Source organism: Pristis pectinata, chromosome 9 (genome assembly GCF_009764475.1).
Source record: "Pristis pectinata isolate sPriPec2 chromosome 9, sPriPec2.1.pri, whole genome shotgun sequence".
In the NCBI taxonomy this organism is placed as follows: domain Eukaryota; kingdom Metazoa; phylum Chordata; class Chondrichthyes; order Rhinopristiformes; family Pristidae; genus Pristis; species Pristis pectinata.
The window spans coordinates 65706055-65731207 of NC_067413.1; the positions used below are offsets into that span (position 1 = coordinate 65706055).

A 25153-nucleotide genomic window follows, 5' to 3' on the forward strand; every position below is an offset into this window, starting at 1 on the left:
CATGAAAACTAGTGTTCAAAATATGAAATACATAATGATAGATGACACTATGAATTAAAATTTATTATGAAACTTGCTAGCTTGGACTGATGAGTTGCTCAATAAGTGAGTTCTTCACCTGGCTTATTTTGGTTTTAAGATTGAAAATTTGAAAAAGACTATTTATGAACTTGAAGAGCAATTACACAATGAAATACAATTAAAGGAAGAATGGGAACAAAAATACAGGTAAGGTCTTGTCACTTAATATCCTTTTTTAATAGCTACTTTTATTGGCATGGGGCTGCTGGCCTTAGTCACTCCACATCCATACATATCTGATCTGGATGTGGAATACCTATCTTGCAGTCTCTTGCACTTGGAAGCATTTAAAGACAATTACTTTTTTTGAACTGTAAAATTATTTAAATAAATAAGATCATCCAAAATACTTTCAATCACATTTTAATTTAAAAAAAATTAAATAGACCTCAAATAGTTTTAAGAAACCTATTTCCATTTATTCTCCCATAACTTTACAATCCTCATCAGAAGCATTGGGGTTAGGATTCTGTGTCTTTTTGAGCCTAGCAGAATCCAAGGTTTGATGTTTTTTTTCTCTCTCTGGGGAATTTCACCAAATCTGAGCTCCTCCGTTGCATTCCTTACGGCATCCAGCAGCAGCAGAGTGTAGTACACCATGCACATGAGAAGTCCTAGACTTCCATTTAAACAAATGCTGGCTTCCATTTAAGAAAGCAAATACTGGCTGAGAATATTCTAACCAAATGGGGTGGACAAGAATGTGTGTGGACTGTGCTTCTTTGCTTACTTTTGAAACTGTTTATTGATTTTTGTTTCCAGGGCAGGAAATGTAAAGTTGGAGAAAATAACAAAGGAACTGGATGATGAGGTAATTTGTGTTCATATTTATTATTTATTTATAATATTTAAGCAGTATTTGCTTTTAAGTGGGTATTTAAGATATACAGTTTCTAAAATGTTTAAATAGTTCTGCTTATTCCCAATTTGAGAGGATAGGCTTGAGCTTGGGTTGGTGTTGGTAGGTCGCTGGTGAGGCTTTGGGAATTGACTGACCAGTTATACGTGGCTTGAAGAAGGGTTCAGGAGGTAAGGGGCAGATACACAGAGGTGAGGGTTGGCCCAGTAAGTGATTTAAATTTTGGGAGTTGACATTAGCTTATAGGTAATCAGGTTGGTATTTGGTCAAACAGTTGACCTGAAGGCATAGGACTTTAGGAATGACATGATCGCTCAGAACAAGCAGTAAGAAATGTCTAAAGGATTACTTAACAGAGGGCAACAGATGTCTCGGATGTGAATGAGATCAAAAATTGTTGGACACCGTTTAATGTTGAAGCAGGTCTCAGCCCTCCAGCTAAGACCAGCAAGAATGTTGTGCAAGTGCAGTCAAAATGTTCAGTGCATGTTGTTTGATTTTACTGAGTGTGCCTGATAGCTCTGCACAAGCAAATCACACAAGTGCAGGACCTGGAACTGGACTTTCAATCAGATTTCCAACAAAATTCTGCTATGCACAAAAAAATTTTGTTCCTACATTATGAAAATCTGTGGGTCACCAAGTTTTAGAAATTTCCAATATAGGTATTATTTGTTCCCTTTAAGCAAAATACATGTTTTTCTTTCAGTTTTGCTTACTATACTGACATGTGGAAATTATTATCAAATCACATTTTCATGTTCATTGTAGTTTTTCAGCATTTTTAATATAAAATGTTTCAAAAATCTGTGAATCACTGCTATCCTTAGAAACTAGTATGCAAAGAATTTTATGCTTTTAAATCAAAACTCAGTTGCATTCAAAGTCTTGCAGTATTATTGAATTTTGTGTTTTGTGTCCTTGACTAATTCTTCTGTTCACCAATGTTTTAGTTTCAAAAGTTGTGCTTTGCCTTTAAACATAGGGTACTGCAAGAAAAACATTAGAGGTTAACTTGTCTCAGCTTGAGAAGGAGAAATTGATGGTACAACACAAAATCAGTGAATATCAAAGGAAATTGGAACAAGAGGTTGAAAAGAGGCGCAATTTGGAAAATGAGGGTGAGCTCAGTGTCAAAACCTGTTGTGTTTGTGCTAAATAAGTTGGTGATGTTTTAGAAATGGGCAGAGTTGATCATTAACTAAACTAGGGATAATTTTGTATTATAAGATAAGAAATAGCAGGAGTCTATTCAGCCCCTAGTGCCTGTTTCACCATTCAATAGCAGCATGATCAGCTACCCAAGTGCTATGTTCCAGCGTTAAACTCCCATCCCTTGATTCCCTTAATCAAGATTGTGCTTTCCTGATTAGTTTAGCCTCAATTGTTATTATAATAAATCAAATACTAGTGCTTTCAGAAAAGTAATGAAGATTCTTGGAAAAGTCAAGATGTAGTGCTATATATTCCAAGAAATGTTACTTCGTCATGAATAGTAATATTAATGCACTCCTAATATTATGACTCCTCTGATTACCAAGAGCAATTATGTTCGTGATTCTTTTTTTGGACTTGATGTGCAATAAAAAAAAATCAACTGTCAGTTAGCTGGGTCAGAATTTATCATTCTTGTAAGCAATTTGGAATCTAAATCTCAATTTGTGGGCAACATATTAGAGGGTAATAAATGTGGAAGGAGAAATGCAACAAAATAGAAGAAGACCTATTTGCAAAATGAACATGTAATTGACAAATCATTCCAGTGCCCAAGAAGAGCAGGGTGAGCTGCCTCAATGACTACTGCCTGGTAGCTTCCTCAATGACTACTGCCTGGTGAAGTGCTTTGAGGTTGGTTATGGCTAGAATTAACTTCTGCCTGAGCAAGGACGTGGACCTGCTGCAATTCGCCTACTGCCACGACAGGTCTACAGCAGACGCAATCTCACTGGCTCTCCACTCTGCTTTGGAGCACCTAGACAAACGCATGGCACAATCAGGCTACTGTTTATCAACTACAGCTTGATGTTCAACACCATCATTCTCTCGGTATTAATAAATAAGCTTCAAAACCTGGGCCACTGTACCTCTGCAACTGGATCCTCAACTTCCTTATAGGGAGACCACGGTCAGTGCGGATCAGCAATAACCTCTCCTCACTGACAATCAACACAGATGCACCTCAAGGATGTGTGCTTAGCCCACTGCTCTACTCTCTCTACACATGACTGTGTGGCTAAGCACAGCTCAAACACCATCTACAAATTTGCCGATGACCCTGTGGTTGGTAGAATCTCAGATGGCAATGAGGAGTCTTACAGGAGTGAGGCAGATCAGCTGGTTGAGTGGTGTCACAACAGCAGCCTCTCACTCAACATCATCAAGACCAAGGAATTGATTATGGACTTCAGGAAAGGGAAGTCAAGAGAACACACACTAATCCTCATTGAGGGGTCAGCAGTGGAAAGGGTAAGCAGCTTCAAGTTCATGGGTGTCAATGGCTCAGAGGATCTTTCCTGGGTCCAACACATGGATACGATCATGAAGAAGGCACACCAGCGGCTCTACTTCATTAGGAGTTTAAGGAGATTTGGTATGTCACCAAAGACTCTTGCAAATTTCCATAGATGTACAGTGAAGAGCATTCTGACTGGTTGCGTCACAGCCTGGTATCTAGGCTCCAATGCACAAGATTGCAAGAAGCTGCAGAGGGTTGTAGACTCGGCCAGCTCCATCATGGGCACAAGCCTCCCCACCGCCAAGGAAATCTTCAAGAGGCAGTGCCTCAAGAAGGCGGCATTCATCATTAAGGGCCTTCGCCTTCTGGGACATGCCCTTTTCTCATTATTACTATCGGGGAGGAGGTACAGGAGCCTGAAGACCCAAACTCGATGATTCAGGAGCAGCTTCTTCCCCTCTGCCATCAGATTTCTGAATGATCCATGAACATTACCTCATTATTCCTTTTTTATTGCACTATTTATTTATTTTTGTAATTTATAGTAATTTTATGTCTTTGCGGTGTACTGCTGCCGCAAAACAGCAAATTTCACGTCATATGTCAATAATAATAAATCTGATTCGAATAAATTTCAGTATAGTTGAGTGTGCAAAATTGTTTCGGTAGAAAGAAGTTTAAAACAAAACAGAGAAGCGGAAGACTCATTGGAAGTAGAAAGAACCAAAAAGCACTGGGTTTTGTTCTATGCTCAGTTAATTGAAAAGGAGAGAGATTATTTATGGTCCAATCTTAATTAGACCAGATCTGGTCTCCATCTTATAAAAAGCTATAACGATGCAGGAGAAGAATTATTATAACAAACAATTTAGACATATTTTTGTGCAACATTCCCATAATTCCCTGTAATTAACAATGCTTTCATGTTAGGAGTGCTAAGTGAACTAATGGTAAATCCATATTTCTCGAGTGTAGTAGTTAAGTAATTTTCATGTCAAAGTCAAATTTTTGAAGTATTTTCAGGTGATTAGTGAATGAAATTCAGAACTGGGAAATTGGAGGGGGGTGGGAACAGTACTTGAATAAATCTTTTCAGTGACTTGTGCACAAGCAGTGGCTGTCATATTCCTTTGCATTATAGTTGGACAGCAAAATTGTATAATTTTTGAAAAATATTATAAGCTTAGAATCCAATATATTAACCATTTGCTACATTTGGCTAGTAACAAATCTATATAAGGCTGAATCATACTTCAGATTTAAAACAAAATGAGCACTGTTATTGATGTTGTTAATGCACTCTGCCCACTGATCTACGTTGGCTTTTGGCTCAACACAACCAATTGGAAAATTCTCATTCTTGTTTTCAAATCCCTGAGGAGCCTTGCCTCTCCCCACTATGTAATCTCCTTCAGTTTTGGCCTAATTGTGGGTCCCTGATTTTAATCACTCCACCCTTGTGGCTGTATCTTCAGCTAACTGTGCCCTTAGTTCTGGTGTTCCCCCTTAAGCTTCTCCATCTCTTTTCATCCTTTTGAAAGATTCCTGAAATCCTCTTCACCTGTTCTAATATTTCATTGTGTGGCTCTGTGGTAACTTGTTTGATGCAGTTTTTTTGTAGCATTGCCTCAAGTTCCTGAATTGCACACTGATAATCTTTGCACTTATGAAATAAGAATAACCATGGAACACTAATGTTTGCTTTTCCAAGCTTGCTAATTAAAATCTAGCTTGTTACATACTTTCTTGTAATGTGTGCTTATTAAAAATTTTACAAGCTAACTACCTTGCTTAATGTATTGTACTTTATTGATAAGCAGTTGTAACTTTCAAAATGTTATTGTTTATCTGTAGGTTCTATATTAAAGGAGCAACTTGAGGATTTGAAAAAAGTGACCCAGAACTCCCAGATATCAAATGAGAAAATTGTGCAGTTACAAAAACAAGTGAGTTCTAAACTGATCAACTGAAGTTTTTCAAAATCAGTATGTTGAAATATGACAGAAATTATTGTTTGCTGTTTATTAACAGTTAGAAGAAGCTAATGCTTTGTTGCGGACTGAATCAGACACAGCAGCAAGATTACGGAGAAATCAAACTGAACTAACAAAGAACATGAGCCAGTTGGAGACTGTAAATAGTGAACTGCAGGAGCGAAACCGACTCTTAGAGAATACAAAGCTGCAATTGGAAAAAGATATTATCCAGCAACAATCTGCTTTGGACACTGAAAGAAGAGATCGCAGCCACGGTTCAGAAATGATCAGCGATTTGCAAGGTAATAGAAATATTGAAATTAATGCTGCTTGTTAATGTTATAATTTTAGTTTTTTGTTCATTTGCTTCCCTTGGGAAATAGGAAAATGTATCCAAGTTGCACTTGAATTCTTGAACTATAAGACATAAGAGGTCAGGTGGCAACTCTCCTTCAGATTCCCTATCCTAGGATAATTATTTTCTGTTTACTGCTCTATAGCAATGAGTAGTTGCCTGAATTTGAGAGGGGAGTGAGGTGGAGGAGGAGCTTGGGTGCTGCATCAATCTGTGAAATCAGATGTTGTTCCTTTACAATGTAAAAGCATCTTTGAAGCCATTGGACTAATTTTGCTGAAAGCGAGGGAATGCTGCTTGCCTTTCATCTTACTGGTAGCTGCGCAGACAATTTTTGCATGGTTGTCAGTGAAGATTTTCCTTAATCTGCCCATTGTAGTAGGAAATATGTCTGGTTTGCATTACCTGTCAACAGAATAAGGAACTTAGAAGCACTTTGACCAATCTGACAGTAAAATGCTCACTGTTATAGGCCAAACCAGGATGTATAAAGTAAGAATTTTAAAAACTAAAGGATCAAAACAAAATCAAAATTAAGGAAGAGAGATAAAGGTCAGATAGAAATCTGAAAGTATTTTTTAAGTTTTCAGTGCTGCTTAGGGAAGAAGACTCAAGTAAGTAAAATGATTTTTTTTCTAGATGAGAGATATTGTTTAGAATTATTTAGTTATGCTGTTTTTACAGCTTCAACAGATGGAGCATTCAGGAGCCAAATTTTTAGTCCATAACAGGTTGGCAAGACTCCTAAATTCATTATGTTGAAATCATTTCAATCCTGGGTCTTTCAGCAAGGCCTGCAAGAGTCGTACACCATGGAACAGGCCCTTTGGTCCAATTTGTCCATGCCAACAGTGTTGCCAGCGAGCTGGTCTCATCTGCCCACGTTTGGCCCATAGTCCTCTAAATCCCTCCTATTCATGAATTTAGCTAGATGTTTTTTACATGTTGCTAATGTGCCTGCCTCAACCACTATTTCTGGCAGCTCATTCCAAATATGTACCACCCTTTGCGTGAAGAACCTGTCCCTGATGTCCCTTTTAAATCTGTCGCTTCTGATCTTTCACCTACGCCCTCTTGTTTTTAGCACCCCCCTCCCTGGGAAAAAGACTGTGTGCTTTCACCCTGTTATGACCCCTCATGATCTTGAATATCTCTATCATATCACCCCTCAATCTCCTACATTCCAGGGAATAAAGTCTTAGTCTGCACAACCTCTCTTTGTAACACAGGCCCCGAAGTCCAGGTAACACCCTGGTTAATCTTTTCTGCACTCTTTCTAATGTAATAACATCTTTCCTATAACAGGATGACCAAAGCTGTACACAATACTCCAAGTGCGGCCTCACCAACATCTTATGACTGCAACGTAACTTCCAAAATCCTGTACACAGTGCCCTCACTGATGAAGGCCAGCATGCCAAACGCCGCCTTCATCGCCTTATCTACCTATGATGCCGCTTTCAGCGAACAATGCACTTGCACTCCTAGGTCCATCTGTTCCATAAAACTCCCCAGGTCCCTACTGTTCACTTTACAAGTCCTACCCTGGATTGATCTCCCAAATGCAATACCTCACATTTATCTGGATTGAAAGCCATTTAGCACAGCTATAGAGAGAAGCAGTTTTTCTGACGCACAGTTCTGGATTTCTTTATATGACTTTACATGTGCATTCTGCAGAAGTTGCTGTCCATTTCTTCTGCGACAGCCTAAATGCTTTTCTTATTGGAATTGTTGACCATTATGCTCAGATGATGGGAACAAAATATCCTCTGAACACTAATTTCATAGCAATCACTATCATGTAACTCTTTGTTTAAATTTTTACATGATAAAAGCATTACTATCTTCTATCTTGACATTAACTGCATAAGTGTCCTTCCATCACAAGCAAGAGGTGAGCTTCATTGCCAGCATCATAGAGGGCAGTCCATTAATTTGAAGTACTCTGACCTAACCCACTGCATTTTTAGTGTAATCATTAGATTTAATCTAATATGCTTTCTGCATATAATTTTATGTCTTTGTTTTCTTGAAATAAGTTAAAGATATAAAGAATGACATGGGATTCATTATTCAACATTTAGTTGTGAATTCTGCTTGCTGTTCAAACTGCGAGTCCCTTATTCCTTCATAATCCTGTCCTCTCTCCTTTTCCATCAGTTGAAACTGATTTTTTTTTCTTCCTTTTTCTTGCCCTTATAGTCCCCATTCCCCTCCTGCGTTCCAATGAGCCAGTGCCAATTGTAGCCCTATTCCATTACCACCAGCTCCCTGACCCCGCCTGTATTGTATAGTTTTCTTACCCTCCATCCACTTCAGAACTTTCAGTGCTGATAAATTCCAAAATTGAGGGGCTCTATCACTGATGCAAAGTACTCCATTCTCCAACAATCCCCCATGCATGAAGCTTCAGAATCTTTTCATACTCTTATTTATTGTTTTGCTAACAGAAAAGGGCTGGTTAAGCTTGCAATATTTTGGGCTGGATAGGAAATCTTTTCATTAGGCAATGCCAACAGATGTCAGTAGCTTGCTGATTTATGTAAAAGGAGGCTTGGGACTCGGTAAAGCTTGCCCATTCTGGCACAGAGACCTTGCCATGCACTACAGTGGTTTTAACCAATTTCTAGGCCTTTAGTACCTTTTTTCCAATTATTGTTGTCAGATAGCCCAGAGACGCATCATAATTTTCCTTTGCACTTCTTCCTAGACTGCTGAGTGCAATTTTATAGATGTGAGTAGCTCTGCATTACCTCTCCAATAGCCATTCTTTTATAAAATGAAATAATAAGCAATCTATCCCAGTAGAAATTGTCTCCTGAGTACTCCAATGTTAGCAAATTGGTTTTATGAACAGAAACACCATCCTGTGTTTTCTAATTGCCAGAGGTCAGTGTTACAACTTCAAATGTTGCATATCTGCCAACACAGCATAGGCCATGGTTTGAACCAAGTACCAGTAGTCCATGGAGATTACTATATTGCACTGAGAATTGTCTTTACCTACAAGGTGACCCAGGAAGAGTTTGCTTGCACCAACCCGTCTTAAATTATCTCCAAGCACAATCAATTAATAATGGCTTTTTTTTTCCACAGCTCGCATCACTTCTTTACAAGAAGAATTAAAAACGACAAAACTTAACCTTTCCAAAGCAGAGATGGAAAAGAAACAAGCACAAGAGAAGCATAGTAATTTGGAGAAGGTACTAATGCACAGTTAGGATAATATCTGCAAAAAGGCATCAACTTGAAATGGTTTATCTCTGCGCAGGTGTTGATGGCTGGTTGAGGATTTCCAGCATCTAAATTTTTTTTCAATTTGTGGTAATATCCATGATTGTTACTTGAATACACTATAATTTGGTTTCCTTTTGTTCTTTAGCAGGTTTGTTACCATCTTATTCAAAATTGCGGCTATCTCTGGCTATTCAGTTCACAAGATGTGAAGATGTATGTCTTTATAAGTGCTAGATATTTAGGACAAAAACACACACACAGTTTTTCCTGAGTGCGCTTCCATAAAGAGTTGTATTGGTCAATTAATATTGGTTCCATTTTCCCTTCATTATCTTGCGTCATTCATTGCGGTATGGGAGGATGGGTAGTCCTGTGTAACCACCTCAAGGAGGTGTATAATGTGACCTACAAAAGATTGTTTATACTTGTGAGAAGGCATCTGCCTTTATACTTTCCACTGCACTTTAGTTGTGATTGGCAGTTATGGAAACTGAAAGTGCTGAAAATATTCAGCAGTTCAGGCAGCAATTCGGGTGATTGACTTCAAACATTTAACTCTGTTCTTTCTTTACACATATTGTCCGACCTGCTCAGTATTGCCCAGTTTTTACTAGAGATTTACTGCATCGGTATTATTTTAATATTTGTTATTATGGAAGCATTTTTGTCTTTTTTTACAAGAATGATTTGGCAGTATAACACTTTTAATCTGTTATATTCAAAACGTAATAATTCAATATTACTTTTCCATTGTAGGAAAAGAATAACCTGGAAATAGATGCGAATTACAAACAAAAAATGTTACAGCAACGACTGGACCAAGAGATCACAGAGCACAAAGTAACTAAAGCACGATTGGTAGATGAGTATGAATCCATTGAAGAAGCAAGATCTGTGGCCATGAGTGGTTAGTATTTGCTTGGACTATTTCTCAAATAAGTGGTTTCAAGGAACTTGGTGTCCGTTCTATAGTCAACTTGATTGGATAACAGGATGTATTTTGAGAAAATGAATGAGTACATGAAATCATACAATTTCCATTTAATGAATGGTTTCACAAATTGTGGTTTTACCTCTGCCCCAACATAGACACTATATTAATAATATACCTTGATGAAATGCATAATCTGAAAGTTATTTCAATTGTACTGTGAAATAATTGATAAATTAGACCATGTTTGAAATTATGGAGGATTCGGGGCAAACTGCTACTAACAAACATAGACCTTGAAAATTTCTGTAAATTCTAAACATCTTTGTAGAATCCAACTTCTTGGCTGAAATGATTTTACCAGTCGTTGAAGTCTTCTGTTTTATCAGTTGGATACATATTCTGCTTTATTTTACTGACATCTTAATATTACAGCCCATGATAAAATAGCCAATATAATATTTGTATTATCGTAAAATATTTGGAGTTTTAAACTGGTTTGTTGTTGTTCAGAAATGGATAACAAATTGAGAGAAGAGAGGTTGTCCAGACAGAGAGCAGAGAATCAGGTGATGGAAGTTGAAAAACAGCGGTCTATGCTGGATGTGGATTTAAAGCAGTATAAACAAAAGGTGGAGCAGCTCAGCAAGCAGAAGGAAGGATTGGAAGAAGAGGTGAGAAGATTTTTTTTAAATCACCACTTTTGGAGGTTTAGTTTTTAGTATTTATCAGAAGATTTGATTCTAACAGGATAATGTAACAAAAAAAAATAAGTAAAATTATGTTGAGTAGCTTAAGAACCTGCAGAGAAACTTGATCTTGAGCAAATAATATGGATCATTTCCATGAAAACTTGTAATTTGTTACATTTATTTTATTCAACATATCGTTTGAAGTTTGTCAATTCAGCAATAACTTTGTTATACCTAGCCTCTGTTATAGAAACTTTTACTGTTGAATGTTGCAAAGGTTTCCAAGTGCACATTTTGAAAGAATCAGTTTTGGAGGGAAGGCTTTAAGAAATTTTCAAAAAGATTATGCATTTCTTTACCAATTTCTTTTGGACCTCATTGTAAGCTGGTAACATGCAGAAAAAAGTGGCCAATTTGTTAATTTTTTTAAAGAGAATAATGAGATTGACATAATTTTTATTGAGGATAGTGAATTAAATTGACAAAGTAAAAGAGATCTTTTGGAAGTACAAAGTCTGGTTTATTGTGAGCCATTATAAGTTTTGAGATTATTTTTCGCCTTCATACTTCTGCTCAAACTTATTTGAAAACTGGTGCTTCAATCCACAATGAACCAGTAAAATTGCACTGGTTCAGAACAGAAAGATCACTCCAGTTTATAATTCTTAGAAATAACAGGAAAGGTGAATAGTGTCCAAGGTGCCTAAATTTGTTGATGACACCAGTAGTTGATGCTTTGTAATGAGCAAATATTTCGAGAGCTCTGAACATGCTGGAACATTGGTTGAAAAAGATGGCAAATTAAATATGACATAAGATTTGGTATAGGATGTGAGTTTATGGGGTACATACTAAAAAGAGTAGTGTTTGATGCAACAACAGGAGAGTTCTTGGGATTTAGGAAGATATTTGTTCAGATTTTTGGTAAAGGAAGCAAATAGAATTTTAATGTGAAACAGAAGCATGCTTCATAAGCCTCAAGATGTGATGTCAAAGTTGTAACTATTGAGGCATTATTGGCAGGATCATGTTCAGTTTTAACTTCCATCATGAAGGAAAATGAAATATTGTTGAAGGGAATTTGGAGGAATGTTGCCTAATTGATTCCTGATTTGAGTGTCCTTGAGATAAAGTATCCACCCTGATATTGTACTCTGGAGAAAGAGGCATTGCTTCTTAATGGGTTTTGGGAAATTTGGATGCTTGAAAATTCACCCTGTTATCCATAATTTAAAGTTCAGAAAGTCAGAACTGTTAGGCCACTCTCATTTTGGTAAGAGGTATGCTAGAAATGCAAAGCTGTTTAATAGTGAGGATGGTGGCAAAGGAGCGCACAGCTGAGTGGTCATAGTTCATGTTGACAAATTGAAGGACTTTTTGGAAGTGTAGAAAGATGGATCAAAGGACTCCTCAAAATACTGCTACAATCAGTATTTATATAAAGAAAAATCTACAGTTATAGTTTGAAAAGGAGTGGATAGAACACATTTTAGGCATGTACAAATGAAATACCAGGTCATTTCAGAAACTAATGTATGTCTAATCAGTTTTTGTATTCTTCAACACCCTTTTCACTTAGCACATATACAATTAGAGCCGAAACTCAGAATTTTATCAAGGACCACATCACACACGTTAATTGATGCAACCTTCAAATGCATTTTTTCAAAATTTAAGATTCAAAATCACATTGCCACAGTTAGTTGTTCTGTTCAGGCCTCTACTGATAGAAACCTTCAAAGAAGAGTCAATGAGTAATTGTGATGATTTGCTTCATTCTGGTTTCAGTCAATGCCATTTCAATTGTGGTGTGTAGACCAACTGCCATGTTTATCTGCAGAAGAGTGATTGCATTTCAGAAATTAAATCCTTGAATGCAGATACTTTGGAATGTCCTGAAAGGTGTGAGAAGGCTTTTATGAATGAAATTAATTTTCCTCCTGAAGTTAAGGTAATTTTAAATAGAGAAGTTATGATCAATGTTCTGGTTATGCAGGTGAAGAATCTATCACTTCAGCTGGATCAAGAGAAGAATAAACGAGCAGTGACAAAGAATGAGCTAAAAGCACAGTCACTGGAAGCAGACAACCTTAAAGGATCAGAGAAACAGCTGAAACAAGAGATCAATTCATTGCTGGAATCCAAACGGTCACTGGAATTTCAGCTGGCGCAACTCTCTAAGTATTTATTTGCTTGGGATATTCACACTTATTTTATTCATTTGTTGCACGTGGGCGTCACTGGCCTACATTGAATTGTGTTCAATTTAGTGTCTTGTAAAATGATTTCAGAGGAGTCAAGTTTCAGCCACTTTGCTAAAGAATAGATTGGGTAAAGAGGGCAGGTTTCTTTTCCTGAAGAGCATTACTGAGCAAAATGGCTTCTTTGAATGAACAACATCATCATTATTGTTGATAAAAATCTGTATTGAAAAGTTTGTTTAAAAAATGTACTGCAGTAAAACACTGATAATCAGGCATCTTTAGAATTTTGATAGTGGCTGGGACTATGAATGTTACATTTATTATTACCTAAACACACTTTCATTTCACTTTTTTTTTATATGTTACATAGTAATACAATAATTTTTTTTAAATGAACCAGTGAGTTTAGAAGAAGTAGGAAATGCATAAGCAATCTGGAAGCTGGCTCTGGCCACAAACCTATCCACCTTCCAGACCCCATCTGGTGCACAGTCCAGACCCCAGCTCTGGTTCTGCAGCGCTCTTGAACTCTGGATCCCTAGCTCACATTCCAGACTAATAATTGAGCTAGATGCCTAACCATCATGATTTCAGAACAATTGAATGTCAAATTTGAGAAGTTTTATTGTATTGGAATTTCATTTCGATAGCTGTTGTGGTGAGATTTGAATGTAGCTTTGCATCAATAGTACATGTATCTGAGTATTAATACATAGAAATTAGAAGCAGGAATAGAACACCCTGAAGCCCCTGTTCTAAAGTTTGATAAAATCATCTTATCTCCCTTCCACAAATTTCACCCCTTTATTAACCAACAATGTATCTCATGAGGTGCAGATACATTCAAAAACTCGCCAACCTTTGAGGAAGAGTTCCAAAGACTCATCCTCCTGAGAGAAAATGTCTTTCTTAAATGCAGTGACCACTTAATTTTAAACAGTACATATTAATTTGTGTAAAAACTTTTGTAATATGCAGTAGTATATGACCAAATTAATCTTAAAGAATTGCTTAATGTAAATATTGAAGAATGGCATTTTGTAGAGTATGCATATTTGGGAAGTTCCAAGTGAAAATTATTCACATTTCAAAAATTAAAGTTGAACATTAAAATGCTTTAACTGTGATGAAACAACATATTGAAGCACACGGTACAATTAGTTATTATTGCAATTGGGGGTTGTTGGGGGAGGGGTGATCAGATGGTTCTCCATAGTGTACCAATTGTCAAAACTTATCTTAACTTGAATCATAGAACTTTCTCAGGTGGGGATTGTTCTTGGGGAAAATTGGTGAAAGAAACATGCAACCTGCAACATGAGTTTATCAAATAATCGTCACAAAATTGCAGTTTTTGTTGCTATTCACTTTCAATACAAAAAGTATGTGGGGAAAAAATATGTCAGTAATATGTACATTACATCACATTTTCACAAAAAGCCACTTACCTTTCATTATCTAAGTGGACAATTCTTTACAACATTGAAACTTGCTCTTGTAATTTTGTTTCTTGCGCTTACCACTTTTATCTACCATCAATGCTTGTTCTTAAATTCTCATCCTGTTTCCTAAAACAAAAAGCAGATAGCTTATTATGTAATATCCTGTAAAAGTGTATAGGAAGATACTGTCAAAATAGTTCCCAGTCAAGGTATCACTTCTATTGACAGATGCATGGATTTTTCTGAGCTGAAATTTTCTAATTTTTCCTTGCATTTCCTGCCACAACCACCTACTGAAACAGTCGGTTCTAGGTCAATAAGTGATGCTTTTGTTAAAATGTGTACTCTGAATGTTGAGCAGTATTAGGAAGTAAAGGGTTACATATTTAAATCCTCCTTTGGGGGAGTTCCCAATCTCAGCAGTAGTATTCTGGGAATAGGCAAACAACATCTAATAGAATATAGAACAGAACAGTACAGTAACAGGCCCTTCAGCCCCACGATGTCTGGGTGACCATGTTGCCAAATTTAACTAATCCCATCTGCCTGCACATGATCATATCCCTCCATCCCTGCACATTTATGTGCCTGTCTAAATGCATTGTAAATATCTGCTTCCATCACCCGTCCTGACATCACGTTCCAAGCAACTACCATTGCGGGGGAAAAAAACTTGCCTTGCACATCTCCTTTAAACTTTGCCCCTTTAGTATTTTACATGTCCTGAGAGGAAAAAAGGACACTTATCTACCTTATGTATGTCTCTCATGATTTTATATACTTCTATCAGGTCATCCCGCAGCCTCTGACACTCAAGAGAAAACCAAGTTTGTCCAACCTTTCCATATCGCTAATACTCTAATCCAGGTGACATCCTGGTGAACATACTCAGGGCACCCTCTCACCTTCTCCACATCCTTTAATGTGGTGACCCAGAACTGCACACAATCCTCTAAATGTGGACTAACCAAAGTTTATACAGCTGCAACAGTACTATATGACTTTTGTACTCAATGCCTGACTGATGATAGGCAAGTATCCTATGTTGTCACTTTCAGGAGCTTAAGACTTGCCACCTTTCTCCCCCCCACCCCCCCCCCCCCCCCCCCCCCCTGCCCCCCCCCCCCCCCCCCCCCCCCCCCCCCCCGATGTCCCTCTTTAAAAGAGAAGATCAGATGAAGATTCATTGCAGTAGGTTTATGCTTTTGGAATTTGCATAGGTTGTCATGAAACTTACTGAGAAATTGCTATAGTTCCCATGCAGGGAGTAGGTAAAATCTGGGCCACGATCTGGCCTATTGACATGGTTGCTATTGTCCAAGTCCAAAGCACAAGTTGGCTTGTCAGTTTCAATATAATAGACTTTCTAGGTGGAAGGTATTCATTTGCTGTAGTGTACTTTAGGGATGTCCTGAGGTATAAAGTATTTTTTTCTCCACATCTAAGCACAATGTCTATTTTATAGTATTTTTCATTACCTCATACTTTGCTAAGGATGACTCAATCAACTAATTACTTCTGAAGTTTAATCAGTTAGGATTGAAGGCAAACATAGCAATTTTACACAACTCACTGGATTGCCTTGATTTAGGCTTTTGTGATTGTGATCCAATTTCTATGAAAAATTGGTTGAATTGGAGTTAGTAACAATATTGTGGTTAATTGCATTGCTACTACATACATTTGTTTCATAAAGTAGCTTCAATTTAAAGCTGTCTACAATGATGTCTGGTAAGACTACATTTTTGATTTCTTAAGGCAATATCGAGGAAATGAAGGCCAAATGCGAGAGCTCCAGGACCAGCTTGAGGCAGAGCCAATATTTTTCAGTAAGTGTGCATTTCAGTATTCTAGGAGTTGGCATGGGATACCCAGAATGCCTAAAATGGCACTTTACTACTTGGATCCCAAATTAACATGAAGTATATGAACCACAGCCTAATCTTCAGATTCAACTTTGTTTTAGACTTAGTTTTGGACTTTCAGTAAGCTTTTGGAATTCACACAAATGATTTCAGGAACAAGAGTGGAGCACTTGCCCCCATTGATGTATTTGATTGTAACTTCAATTTTGGATTGCCCTCTTAGTGGAGCTGCTGCCCAGGTTCCATCCTGACCTCCAGTGCTGCCTGTGTGGAGTTTGCATGTTCTCCCTGTGACCACATGTTTTTCCACTAGGCACACCACCCGTTTCCTCCCAAGTACTAAAGGCATGCTGAATGAGGGGTTAATTGGCCATTGTAAATTGCCCCTAGTATGTTGGTGAGTGGTAGAAACTGCGGGTAGTTATGGGGAAAATAAAAACATAGTATTAATTTAAAAGTACTCTAAATGGGTACTTGATGGTTGATACTGTTTCTATGCTATCTTTAATGCGTGACCCCTTATTTTTTCATGGTGATACCTAGTTTTAGATTCTCTTACAAGAAGAAACATCCTCTTCATATCAGGCCTGCAAAGACACCTCAAGATCTGGCTTATGTTCTTATTCCTGCAACATCCCTGGAAAGATTTTGCAAAGTTTTAGTCGGCAAATCTTCTTGCTTGTCAAATGCAACTGCAGAAAGAAATTCTTACTTCTTTGGAATTTCTTCACACAGACTCTGCTATAAGACTCAAGTTAAGGAGCTCAAAGAGGAAAATGAGGAGAAGAATCGAATAAGCAGTGAACTTCAGAGGAGGATTACAGGATCTTATTTAGTAGAAAGGTACAGAACTTGATATGGTGACTTCCTAGTTTTCAAAAGGAATGGACATTGAAATACAACAGTACATGTAGATTCATGGGATTACTTGATATGTTTTTGCAACATGGGTGCTGCTATCTTATATATTGAATTGAAACTTTTTAAAACAACTTTTTCTTCGCCCAATATTCCCAAACTGCCTAAAGTTCAGGGGATGCTTGCCTTGAATGGACTGTAGTTTAAAAAATACAGTTTATCCATATAACATGTGTTTGGCACTATTAAGCCTTGCTTCTTCCTCTGATAAAAATGTACAATATGCCAAGATTGTGTTTGGAATGCTTTGGTGTATTATTTTCCCTTAACTCTGATTTCTTTGGACTTTTTGCCTTGTTATTCAATAATAAGAAGCCCTCGTGAACTACTTTGTTTATTAACAGTGAGACCATCTGGTTGGCTGTCTCTGAACTTAACAGCTCAAATTTATCATTTCTTCCTATCCCTGAAACTCCGGGATCATCCTCTAGTTTACCCTCCCATCTCACCTTTTGTGATGTCTTCAAATGTCTATGAGACCGCATTTTCTCTCCCCCTCAAATCTTCTGCTGAACTACTGACCATCCAGCTTCCCCTTTCTGGCTGAGACATTGGCTGACATATATTGTTCCTCCCTCCTTAGATTCTGTCCCTTTCTGCGGTCATAGCAGGTTTTTTTCCCACATCTCCCTTGTATTTTTTGCTTAAAAATTTTAAATCTGCCCCCCACCCCCAATCCATAAACCAACCAATTGCAGGAATAGCTTCTCCCTATTCTCTTTGAAACATAACATCATCTTGGATGCCTCACCAAATTCTAGCTTCACTAGACCAACATTTTGTCTGAAAAACATGCTTATTCCTGGAATCATTCTAATAAGTCTATCTTGCTATGCTGTTTAAGACCTTCACATCCTTTAAATTCGTGGTCAGTAGGATTGGATGCAATTATTCCAGTTGATGGCACAACCGGTGCTTTATTAAGGTTCAACTACTTACCTGCTTTTGCATTTAATGCATCCCTTTATGAATCCCAGGATACCATATGCAATGTCAGCCATTCTCAACTTGGCCCTGAGCCACTTTTCAAAGCTGCCAGGAGCATCTTCAAATTACTTTGTTCCTGTAAACCCTATAGAACTGTGCCGTTTGGTCTTGTCCTCTCCTTACTACTTTATATAAGCTTCACAATACATTTTTTGTTAAATTGCATCTGCTACTGTCTGCCCATTCTGTCACTTTATCTATGCAGACTACCTTTAACCTTTGCTTTAGCACAAATTCAAGCTTTGTTATCCAAAAATGTAAACTTATTACCCTTGCACACCCGTGTTTATCAATAACCATACCATTTTAAAAAAAACAATAACCAATATTGACCCCTGAGAACACCCCCTAGCTACCATTTTCCAGTTTGAAAGCAATCGTTTTACCATATTGTCTTTCTATTTGTCTAATTTCTTGGTCATGCCCTAGCACTGATCATTAATTCCGCAGGCCACAATTCTAACCAGCCTTTTTTGTAACAATTTATTGAAAACCTTTCAAAGTACACAAGCCATATCTATTGCATTCTCGTCACCCTTCTCTGCTATCTTGTAATACACAATCAGGTTAATCAAACATAATTTACCTTCTTAAACAGATCAATCATAGAATGGTATCAGCATGGAAACAGCGCATTCAGCCCACCACATCTACTTTGCTCAGTGGTACCCATCCATACTAGTCTCATCTTCCAGCACTAGGCCCATAGTTTTCCACATGAATCAAGTGCTCATCGAGACACTTATTAAATGCTGTCAGTGACTCTGCTTCCACCAGTCTGAGACATGTATTCCAGGTACTTGCCACTCTCTGGGTGGGGTGGGGGGGAGGAGGTGGGGGGAAGTCCTCTTAAATCTTTTGCCCTAATTCGATTAGTTTTATCTACCTCTGATATGGGGAAATGTTTCCTGCAGTCTACCCTATGTAGTGTGAAAGGTCATGGCTGTCATGTGACAGTGACAACACTGACCCCTCTGGTCGGATGACAGCATTGCTCATCGGGTCGGAAGTGACACCATTCTCAAACAGGGTTTGGCTCCACCCCTGCCCCTCTGGGCTCACCTAACCATTGGCTTTTGTAAAACACCTTTGCACCTGGCCCTGAGCGATTGGCTTGTGAATCACCTGGGCTGGCTTCACCCCCAGCCCTCCAGCAGTATAAAAAAAGTGCCGCATATTGGCTTGCTGCTTCTTGGTCTCCAAGGATGTTGAGGTAAGCTGTGCACGACTTAAGGGTAATTAGTTAAGGATCCCTTGGACCAAAGAGCCGATGCTTGCACTGAGTCGAGGAGAGTGGCAGGGGTCGTATTGTTTCTTCCTTGATTTGTTTGTACCCAGTTTGTTGTGTGCGTGCGTGTGAGTGTGCATCCGTTCCTGTTCATTCTGTTCCCGCATTTGTCTTTGTGAATAAATCATTTTTAAAATTCCAAAGACTGTGTCCAGAGTCCTCTACTTTTAAGACCTCAAAGAACCTTTTCTCACAACATTCTATCTGTACTTTTCATAATTTTATATAACTTGATCATGACCCCTTTTAACCTCCGCTGCAGAGAAAATAGCCTTGGCCTCTGTCTATCCTCAATGACTGAAACGCTCTATCCCAAGCAAAATACTGGTGAATCTCCTCTGCCCTCTCTCCAGTGTAGCCCCAGACACTGGTATAATCACACATTTTCTGTAATGTGGTTGAGGCAGGTACAATAGTATCATTTAAGAAGATCTTGGATAGGTACATGGGGGTGGGGGCAGGGCCTGGAGAGATGTGGGCCGAATGCAGGAAATTGGGACCAACTGGGTGGACTCTGTGGGCATGGACTTGGACTTGTTGGGCCTAAGGCTCTATGACTCTTTTATAAAGTGCAAATATGTTGCAACTATTGTAAAGCATTAGTGTTGGGGCCTAAGAGTGAAATATATGGCAATCAGTGTGCATTCTGAACAAGGTATTGCAATGCCTGCCCCATTGGTTAGGCCTTTACAGTGCTACAAATTTGTTTCGTGGTTTGTATACATCCAACCTAATTTCTTTAGGTTGTTTTCCCAAACTGGTCTGTCAATAAATACACTGGAGTCGGTTTCTTCAATAGCCATACATTTAAATTTTTGATTATATTTTCAGATTTATTCTGGACCAGTAATTGCTCACCTCCAGTAGTTTCTCCATACCATCCCCACACCCTCAAAGCACGATTTCCCAACTCTGATCAGCTAAAATTGAGCCAATCTAGTTTTCAGGCCAAATATTGAATTCTTTGCTAGAGAAGATGACATCTCTTATTATTTGTTTTTTCTGTCCTCTAGGGATTCATTATCTTCACAAATGGATCTAACTATAACTAAAGCAGATTCTGAGCAGCTTGCTCGAGCTATAGCAGAGGATCAATGTTACGAACTTGATCAGGAACTAAAGAAGGCAGTGGCACGACACAAGCAAGAGCAAATTGAGAAGGACAGCACCATTAGCTTGGTAAGCTTGGAAGTTTTACACTCCCTAACTGAAATAATGTGCAAGTTATTTAATACTTTAGATTAAATAGTGTTTAACCATTTATGATTTTGTGCCTTAAGTAATATTTAGCACTGTTTTTCCTGTTATAAAAGTGTATATATTCATTCATGTTTAGCTGGAGGAGTCAAATAGAACCCTAACCAAAGATGTAGGAAATCTATCCAAAGAAAAAACAGAGCTTGATGAAAAATTGAAGTTAATGGGAGAAGGTATGGACTGAAAATTTATTTTGACTTTTTAAAAATTTCTGTCATAATGCTCATTGTTTAAGATTGATCACTAAACTGGTAGTACAAAAGGTAGCATTTTGAATCTTGATAACAATTGCTGGGGTTGAGGACTTAATTTCTGCTAATGACTTTCTAGTGGCGCCTGCTGAAAAGCACATATATTAAAACTCTGATAATTTGGTACCTGACCATTGAGAAATCCCAGTTGTATGGTGTCTGGCTCATCGGGTAATTTTTGCTGTACTCAGTTTCTACTTACTAGGCCCCCGGTTCCCACTGTCACTTTTCAACCACTAACGTCCTGGTTTCTGTGCTCCCTTTCTACATACCTGTTTCACTGGAAAATTTATCACAATGTGTAACAACTGAAAAAAATGTAAACTATTGATGTACTATCAGATAACATCCAGTAGTCTGGAAAATCTGCTAATACAGAACTACTAAAGTCCCGAATGTTCCAGATTATCAGAGTTTTACTGTATAAGCATTTCAGCAATTGTTTTCTAGTGGTCCTACAGGCTGCAAGTGACCTATTGTCAATTCAAACATATTATGCACTTGGATGAGCTACAAAAAGTAACTATACAACTTTTCATTTTTAATATTCTAAAATGAAGTGTCTGACCATATGCAATATTAATTTTTTTATTTGAAGAAATTCTTTCAATAGTCTGGATTTTTTAAAAACTACAAAGCCAAATGCTTTGAGAAACTAAAGTTTTACTTTAAAACAACATCATCACCTTTTACTTTGAAATTTTAGAGATGTGTTATTTAAATTCTCTGATTCATGAGACTATATTACTACTCATTCTATATATAAGGATGTGCAGTTGGACAAAACAATTTTTTCTTTAGAATATCCCATTGAATTTAAGAAATGAAGCATATGGAAACAACATTTTATTCATTTAGATTTTTCTTTGATTCATTGACCTGCACTAGTGTCCATGCAATGCATGTTGTTCACAACTGTGCACACAATCTGCTTCCAGGTCTTCTGCAGAACCAATAGTAAAAGTCTGTTAGGACATGCAATAGGCCAACCATTACTCCATTTACTCTCTTCTTCTTGTGAAAATGGAGAGAGGAAGTATTAATCCGGTTTAAGAACTGTCAGCGAGAGGAAAAAGAAAAACAGAAATACAAGATGCTTAAAAGATCTAGAATTCTGATGATAACCTGACAAAACTGAGCAATTAAATTGACTGATGCAGAAGACAAGTTTGAGCACAATTCAAAGCTCAGAAGAACAAGACTAGATTTGAATTGCTTTAACAAAAGATTACTTTGGTGTAGTAAATGTATAGTTCTCTTGCCTTTTCAAATAAATGCATTGATTAACATTGAGCACTCATGCTATTTTGAATAAATGTTCGTTCAGATTTACAGAAGAAGAGGGAAGAAGAATTAAACATGAAAGCCAATTATGAAAAAATAATTAACCAAGAACGTACACTGAAAACGCAAGTAAGTTTTATTTAAAATGTTTTCCGAGCCATAAATCGTCACATTCTAATACAGTTTTCCAATACTTTTTACTGATTATGTCTTGAGTACTTTAAATTTACAGTTGTTTGCATCAATTAGGCTGTGAATAAACTTGCTGAAATTATGAACCGGAAAGATATAAAAGTGGATCGGAAGAAAGCAAATACAGCAGATGTCCGAAAAAAAGAAAAGGAAAACAAAAAATTGCAACTGGAATTGAACCAGGAGAGAGAGAAATACAGTCAAGTGGTTGTGAAGTATCAGAAGGATTTAAATGAAATGCAAGCAGTAAGAAAATCTTACATGTAAATTCTAACTGATATTTTGCTTCGTACTAGAGGTCTGTTTGGGTATAAAACAAAATTAAAGCACAATCTGAACCCAACCGGACTATGACAATCTAAACCTGACTCAACCATGGAAATCCAAGCCTGACCTAAGCCCAAGTACTTACAACCTTTTTCCATATACAACTCAACCTGATCATCACTGCACATATAACAATGTCAAGCAGGTGTGGATCTTTCTGAGGATGGTACACCAGAATATGTTTCAAGAATGGAGGACATATTAAGCAAACAATCTTGACCAGGATAATTGGGCCGGCACAGCACAGCCTGATCCATCCCAAATCTGAATCTCTTCTCAGACATACATCTGATCTATCCCTGTCCAATTGGGCTCGCATTAGGTAGCTAAGCTCTAGTAGGTACATAATCTATAAAACAGTCTTGACAAGCATGTGTCTAAGTGTTTGTGTTATAAATTCAAACACCAACATTATAGTCTTCCATTTACCAACTCCTGGTATTGGTTTATTATTGTCGCTTGTACCGAGGTACAGTGGAAAAACTTGTCTTGCGTACCGATCGTACAGGTCAATTCATTACACAGTACAGTTACGTTGAGTTAGTACAGAGTGCATTGATGTAGTAAGGTAAAAACAATAACAGTACAGAGTAAAGTGTCACAGCTACAGAGAAAGTGCAGTGCAATAAGGTGCAAGGTCACAACAAGGTAGATAGTGAAGTCATAGTCCATCTCATTGTATAAGGGAACCGTTCAATAGTCTTATTACAGTGGGGTAGAAGCTGTCCTTAAGTCTGTTGGTACGTGCCCTCAGGCCGCTGTATCTTCCACCCGATGGGAGAGAAGAGAGAATGACCCGAGTGGGTGGGGTCTTTGATTATGTTGGCTGCTTCACCAAGACAGCGAGAGGTAAAGACAGAATCCAAGGAGGGGAGGCTGGTGTCCGTGATGCACTGGGCTGTGTCCACAACTCTCTGCAGTTTCTTGCAGTCCTGGGCAGAGCAGTTGCTGTTCCAAGCCGTGATGCATCCCAATAAGATGCTTTCTATGGTGCATTGGCAAAAGTTGGTGAGTGTCAAAGGGGACATACCGAATTTCTTCAGCCCCCTGAGGAAATGGAGGCACTGGTGAGCTTTCTTGGCCGTGGCATCTACGTCATTTGACCAGGACAGGCTGTTGATGTTCATTCCCAGGAACTTGAAGCTCTCAACCCTCTCGACCTCAGCACCATTGATGTAGACAGGTGCATGTACACCGCCCCCTTTCCTGAAGTCAATGACCTGCTCTTCTGTTTTGTTGACATTGAGGGAAAGGTTGTTGTCATGTTACCATTCCACTAAGCTCTCTATGTCCTTCCTTTACTCCGACTCATCGCTGTTTGAGATATGGCCTACAACGGTGGTTCAGAAAAGATTTACGAGGATGATTCCCGGAATGAAAGTGCTTACATATGATGAGCGTTTGTCGGCTCTTGGACTGTACTCACTGGAGTACAGAAGAATGAGAGGGGACCTCATAGAAACATTTAGAATGTTGAAAGGACTGGACAGAGTAGATGTGGCTAAGCTGTTTGCCTTGGTGGGTGAGTCCAAGACTAGAGGTTGCAGTCTTAGAATTAGAGGGTACCTGTTTAGAACAGAAATGAGGAGAAATTTCTTTAGCCAGACGGTAGTGAATTTATGGAATTCTTTGCCACATACAGCTGTGGAGGCCCAATCATTGGGAGTGTTTAAGGAGGAGATTGATAGGTATCTACTTAGTCAAGGTATCAAGGGATATGGGAAAAAGGCCGGAAAATGGGGCTAGATAGTAATAGTTTAAATTTTTTTTTAAATTCTATTTACAGCGTGGTAATAGGCCCTTCCGGCCCAACGAGTCCGCGCCACCCATTTTTAAACCCAAATTAACCTACCCGTATGTCTTTGGAATGTGGGAGGAAACCGGAGCACCTGGAGGAAACCCACGCGGACACGGGAGAACGTACAAACTCCTTACAGACAGTGATTGGAATCGAACCCCGATCGCTAGCACTGTAATGGCATCGCGCTAACCGTTTAGCTCAGGGAGCAGACTCAATGGGCTGAATGGCCTACTTCTGCTCCTTTGTTTTGTGATCATCTGCAAACTTGTAGGTGGAGTTAGCAGAATCTGGCCACACAGTCATGAGTGTATAGGGAGTAGAGTAGAGGGCTGAGGACGCAGCCTTGTGGGGCACCAGTGTTGAGAATAATCGTGCCGGAGGTATTGCTGCCTATCCTCACTGATTGCAGTCTGTTGGTTAGAAAGTCAAGGATCCAGTTACACAGGAAGGTGTTGAGTCCTAGCTCTCAGAGTTTGGTGACAAGCTTGCTTGGGATTATTGTATTGAAGGCAAAACTGTAGTCAATAAACAATAGTCTAACGTAAGTGTCTTTACTGGCCAGATGCTCCAGAGCTGAGTGTAGGGCCAGGGAGATGGCATCCACTGTAGACCTGTTTTGGTGATAGCCGAATTGCAGTGGGTCTGGGAGGCTGGAGTTGATGCGTGCCATGACCAGCCTCTCAAAGCACTTCATGATGGTGTATGTCAGAGCCACTGGTCGGTAGTCATTGAGCCATGTTTCCTTGCT

General features: G+C 38.4%; 1 protein-coding gene across 1 annotated transcript in view; it reads left to right on the plus strand.

The window, feature by feature from the left end:
• The window catches only part of rock1 (Rho-associated, coiled-coil containing protein kinase 1), a 107964-nt gene that overhangs the window by 55757 nt on the left and 27054 nt on the right, over window positions 1-25153 (plus strand). The window contains exons 12-26 of the mRNA XM_052023028.1: window positions 140-228; window positions 844-892; window positions 1926-2061; window positions 5250-5341; window positions 5427-5673; window positions 8826-8932; window positions 9723-9873; window positions 10411-10571; window positions 12586-12770; window positions 15994-16068; window positions 16836-16943; window positions 20307-20472; window positions 20630-20723; window positions 22129-22214; window positions 22335-22523. Coding sequence (XP_051878988.1) covers window positions 140-228; window positions 844-892; window positions 1926-2061; window positions 5250-5341; window positions 5427-5673; window positions 8826-8932; window positions 9723-9873; window positions 10411-10571; window positions 12586-12770; window positions 15994-16068; window positions 16836-16943; window positions 20307-20472; window positions 20630-20723; window positions 22129-22214; window positions 22335-22523 — 1935 coding nt within the window. The remainder of the gene's footprint in view (window positions 1-139; window positions 229-843; window positions 893-1925; window positions 2062-5249; window positions 5342-5426; window positions 5674-8825; window positions 8933-9722; window positions 9874-10410; window positions 10572-12585; window positions 12771-15993; window positions 16069-16835; window positions 16944-20306; window positions 20473-20629; window positions 20724-22128; window positions 22215-22334; window positions 22524-25153) is intronic.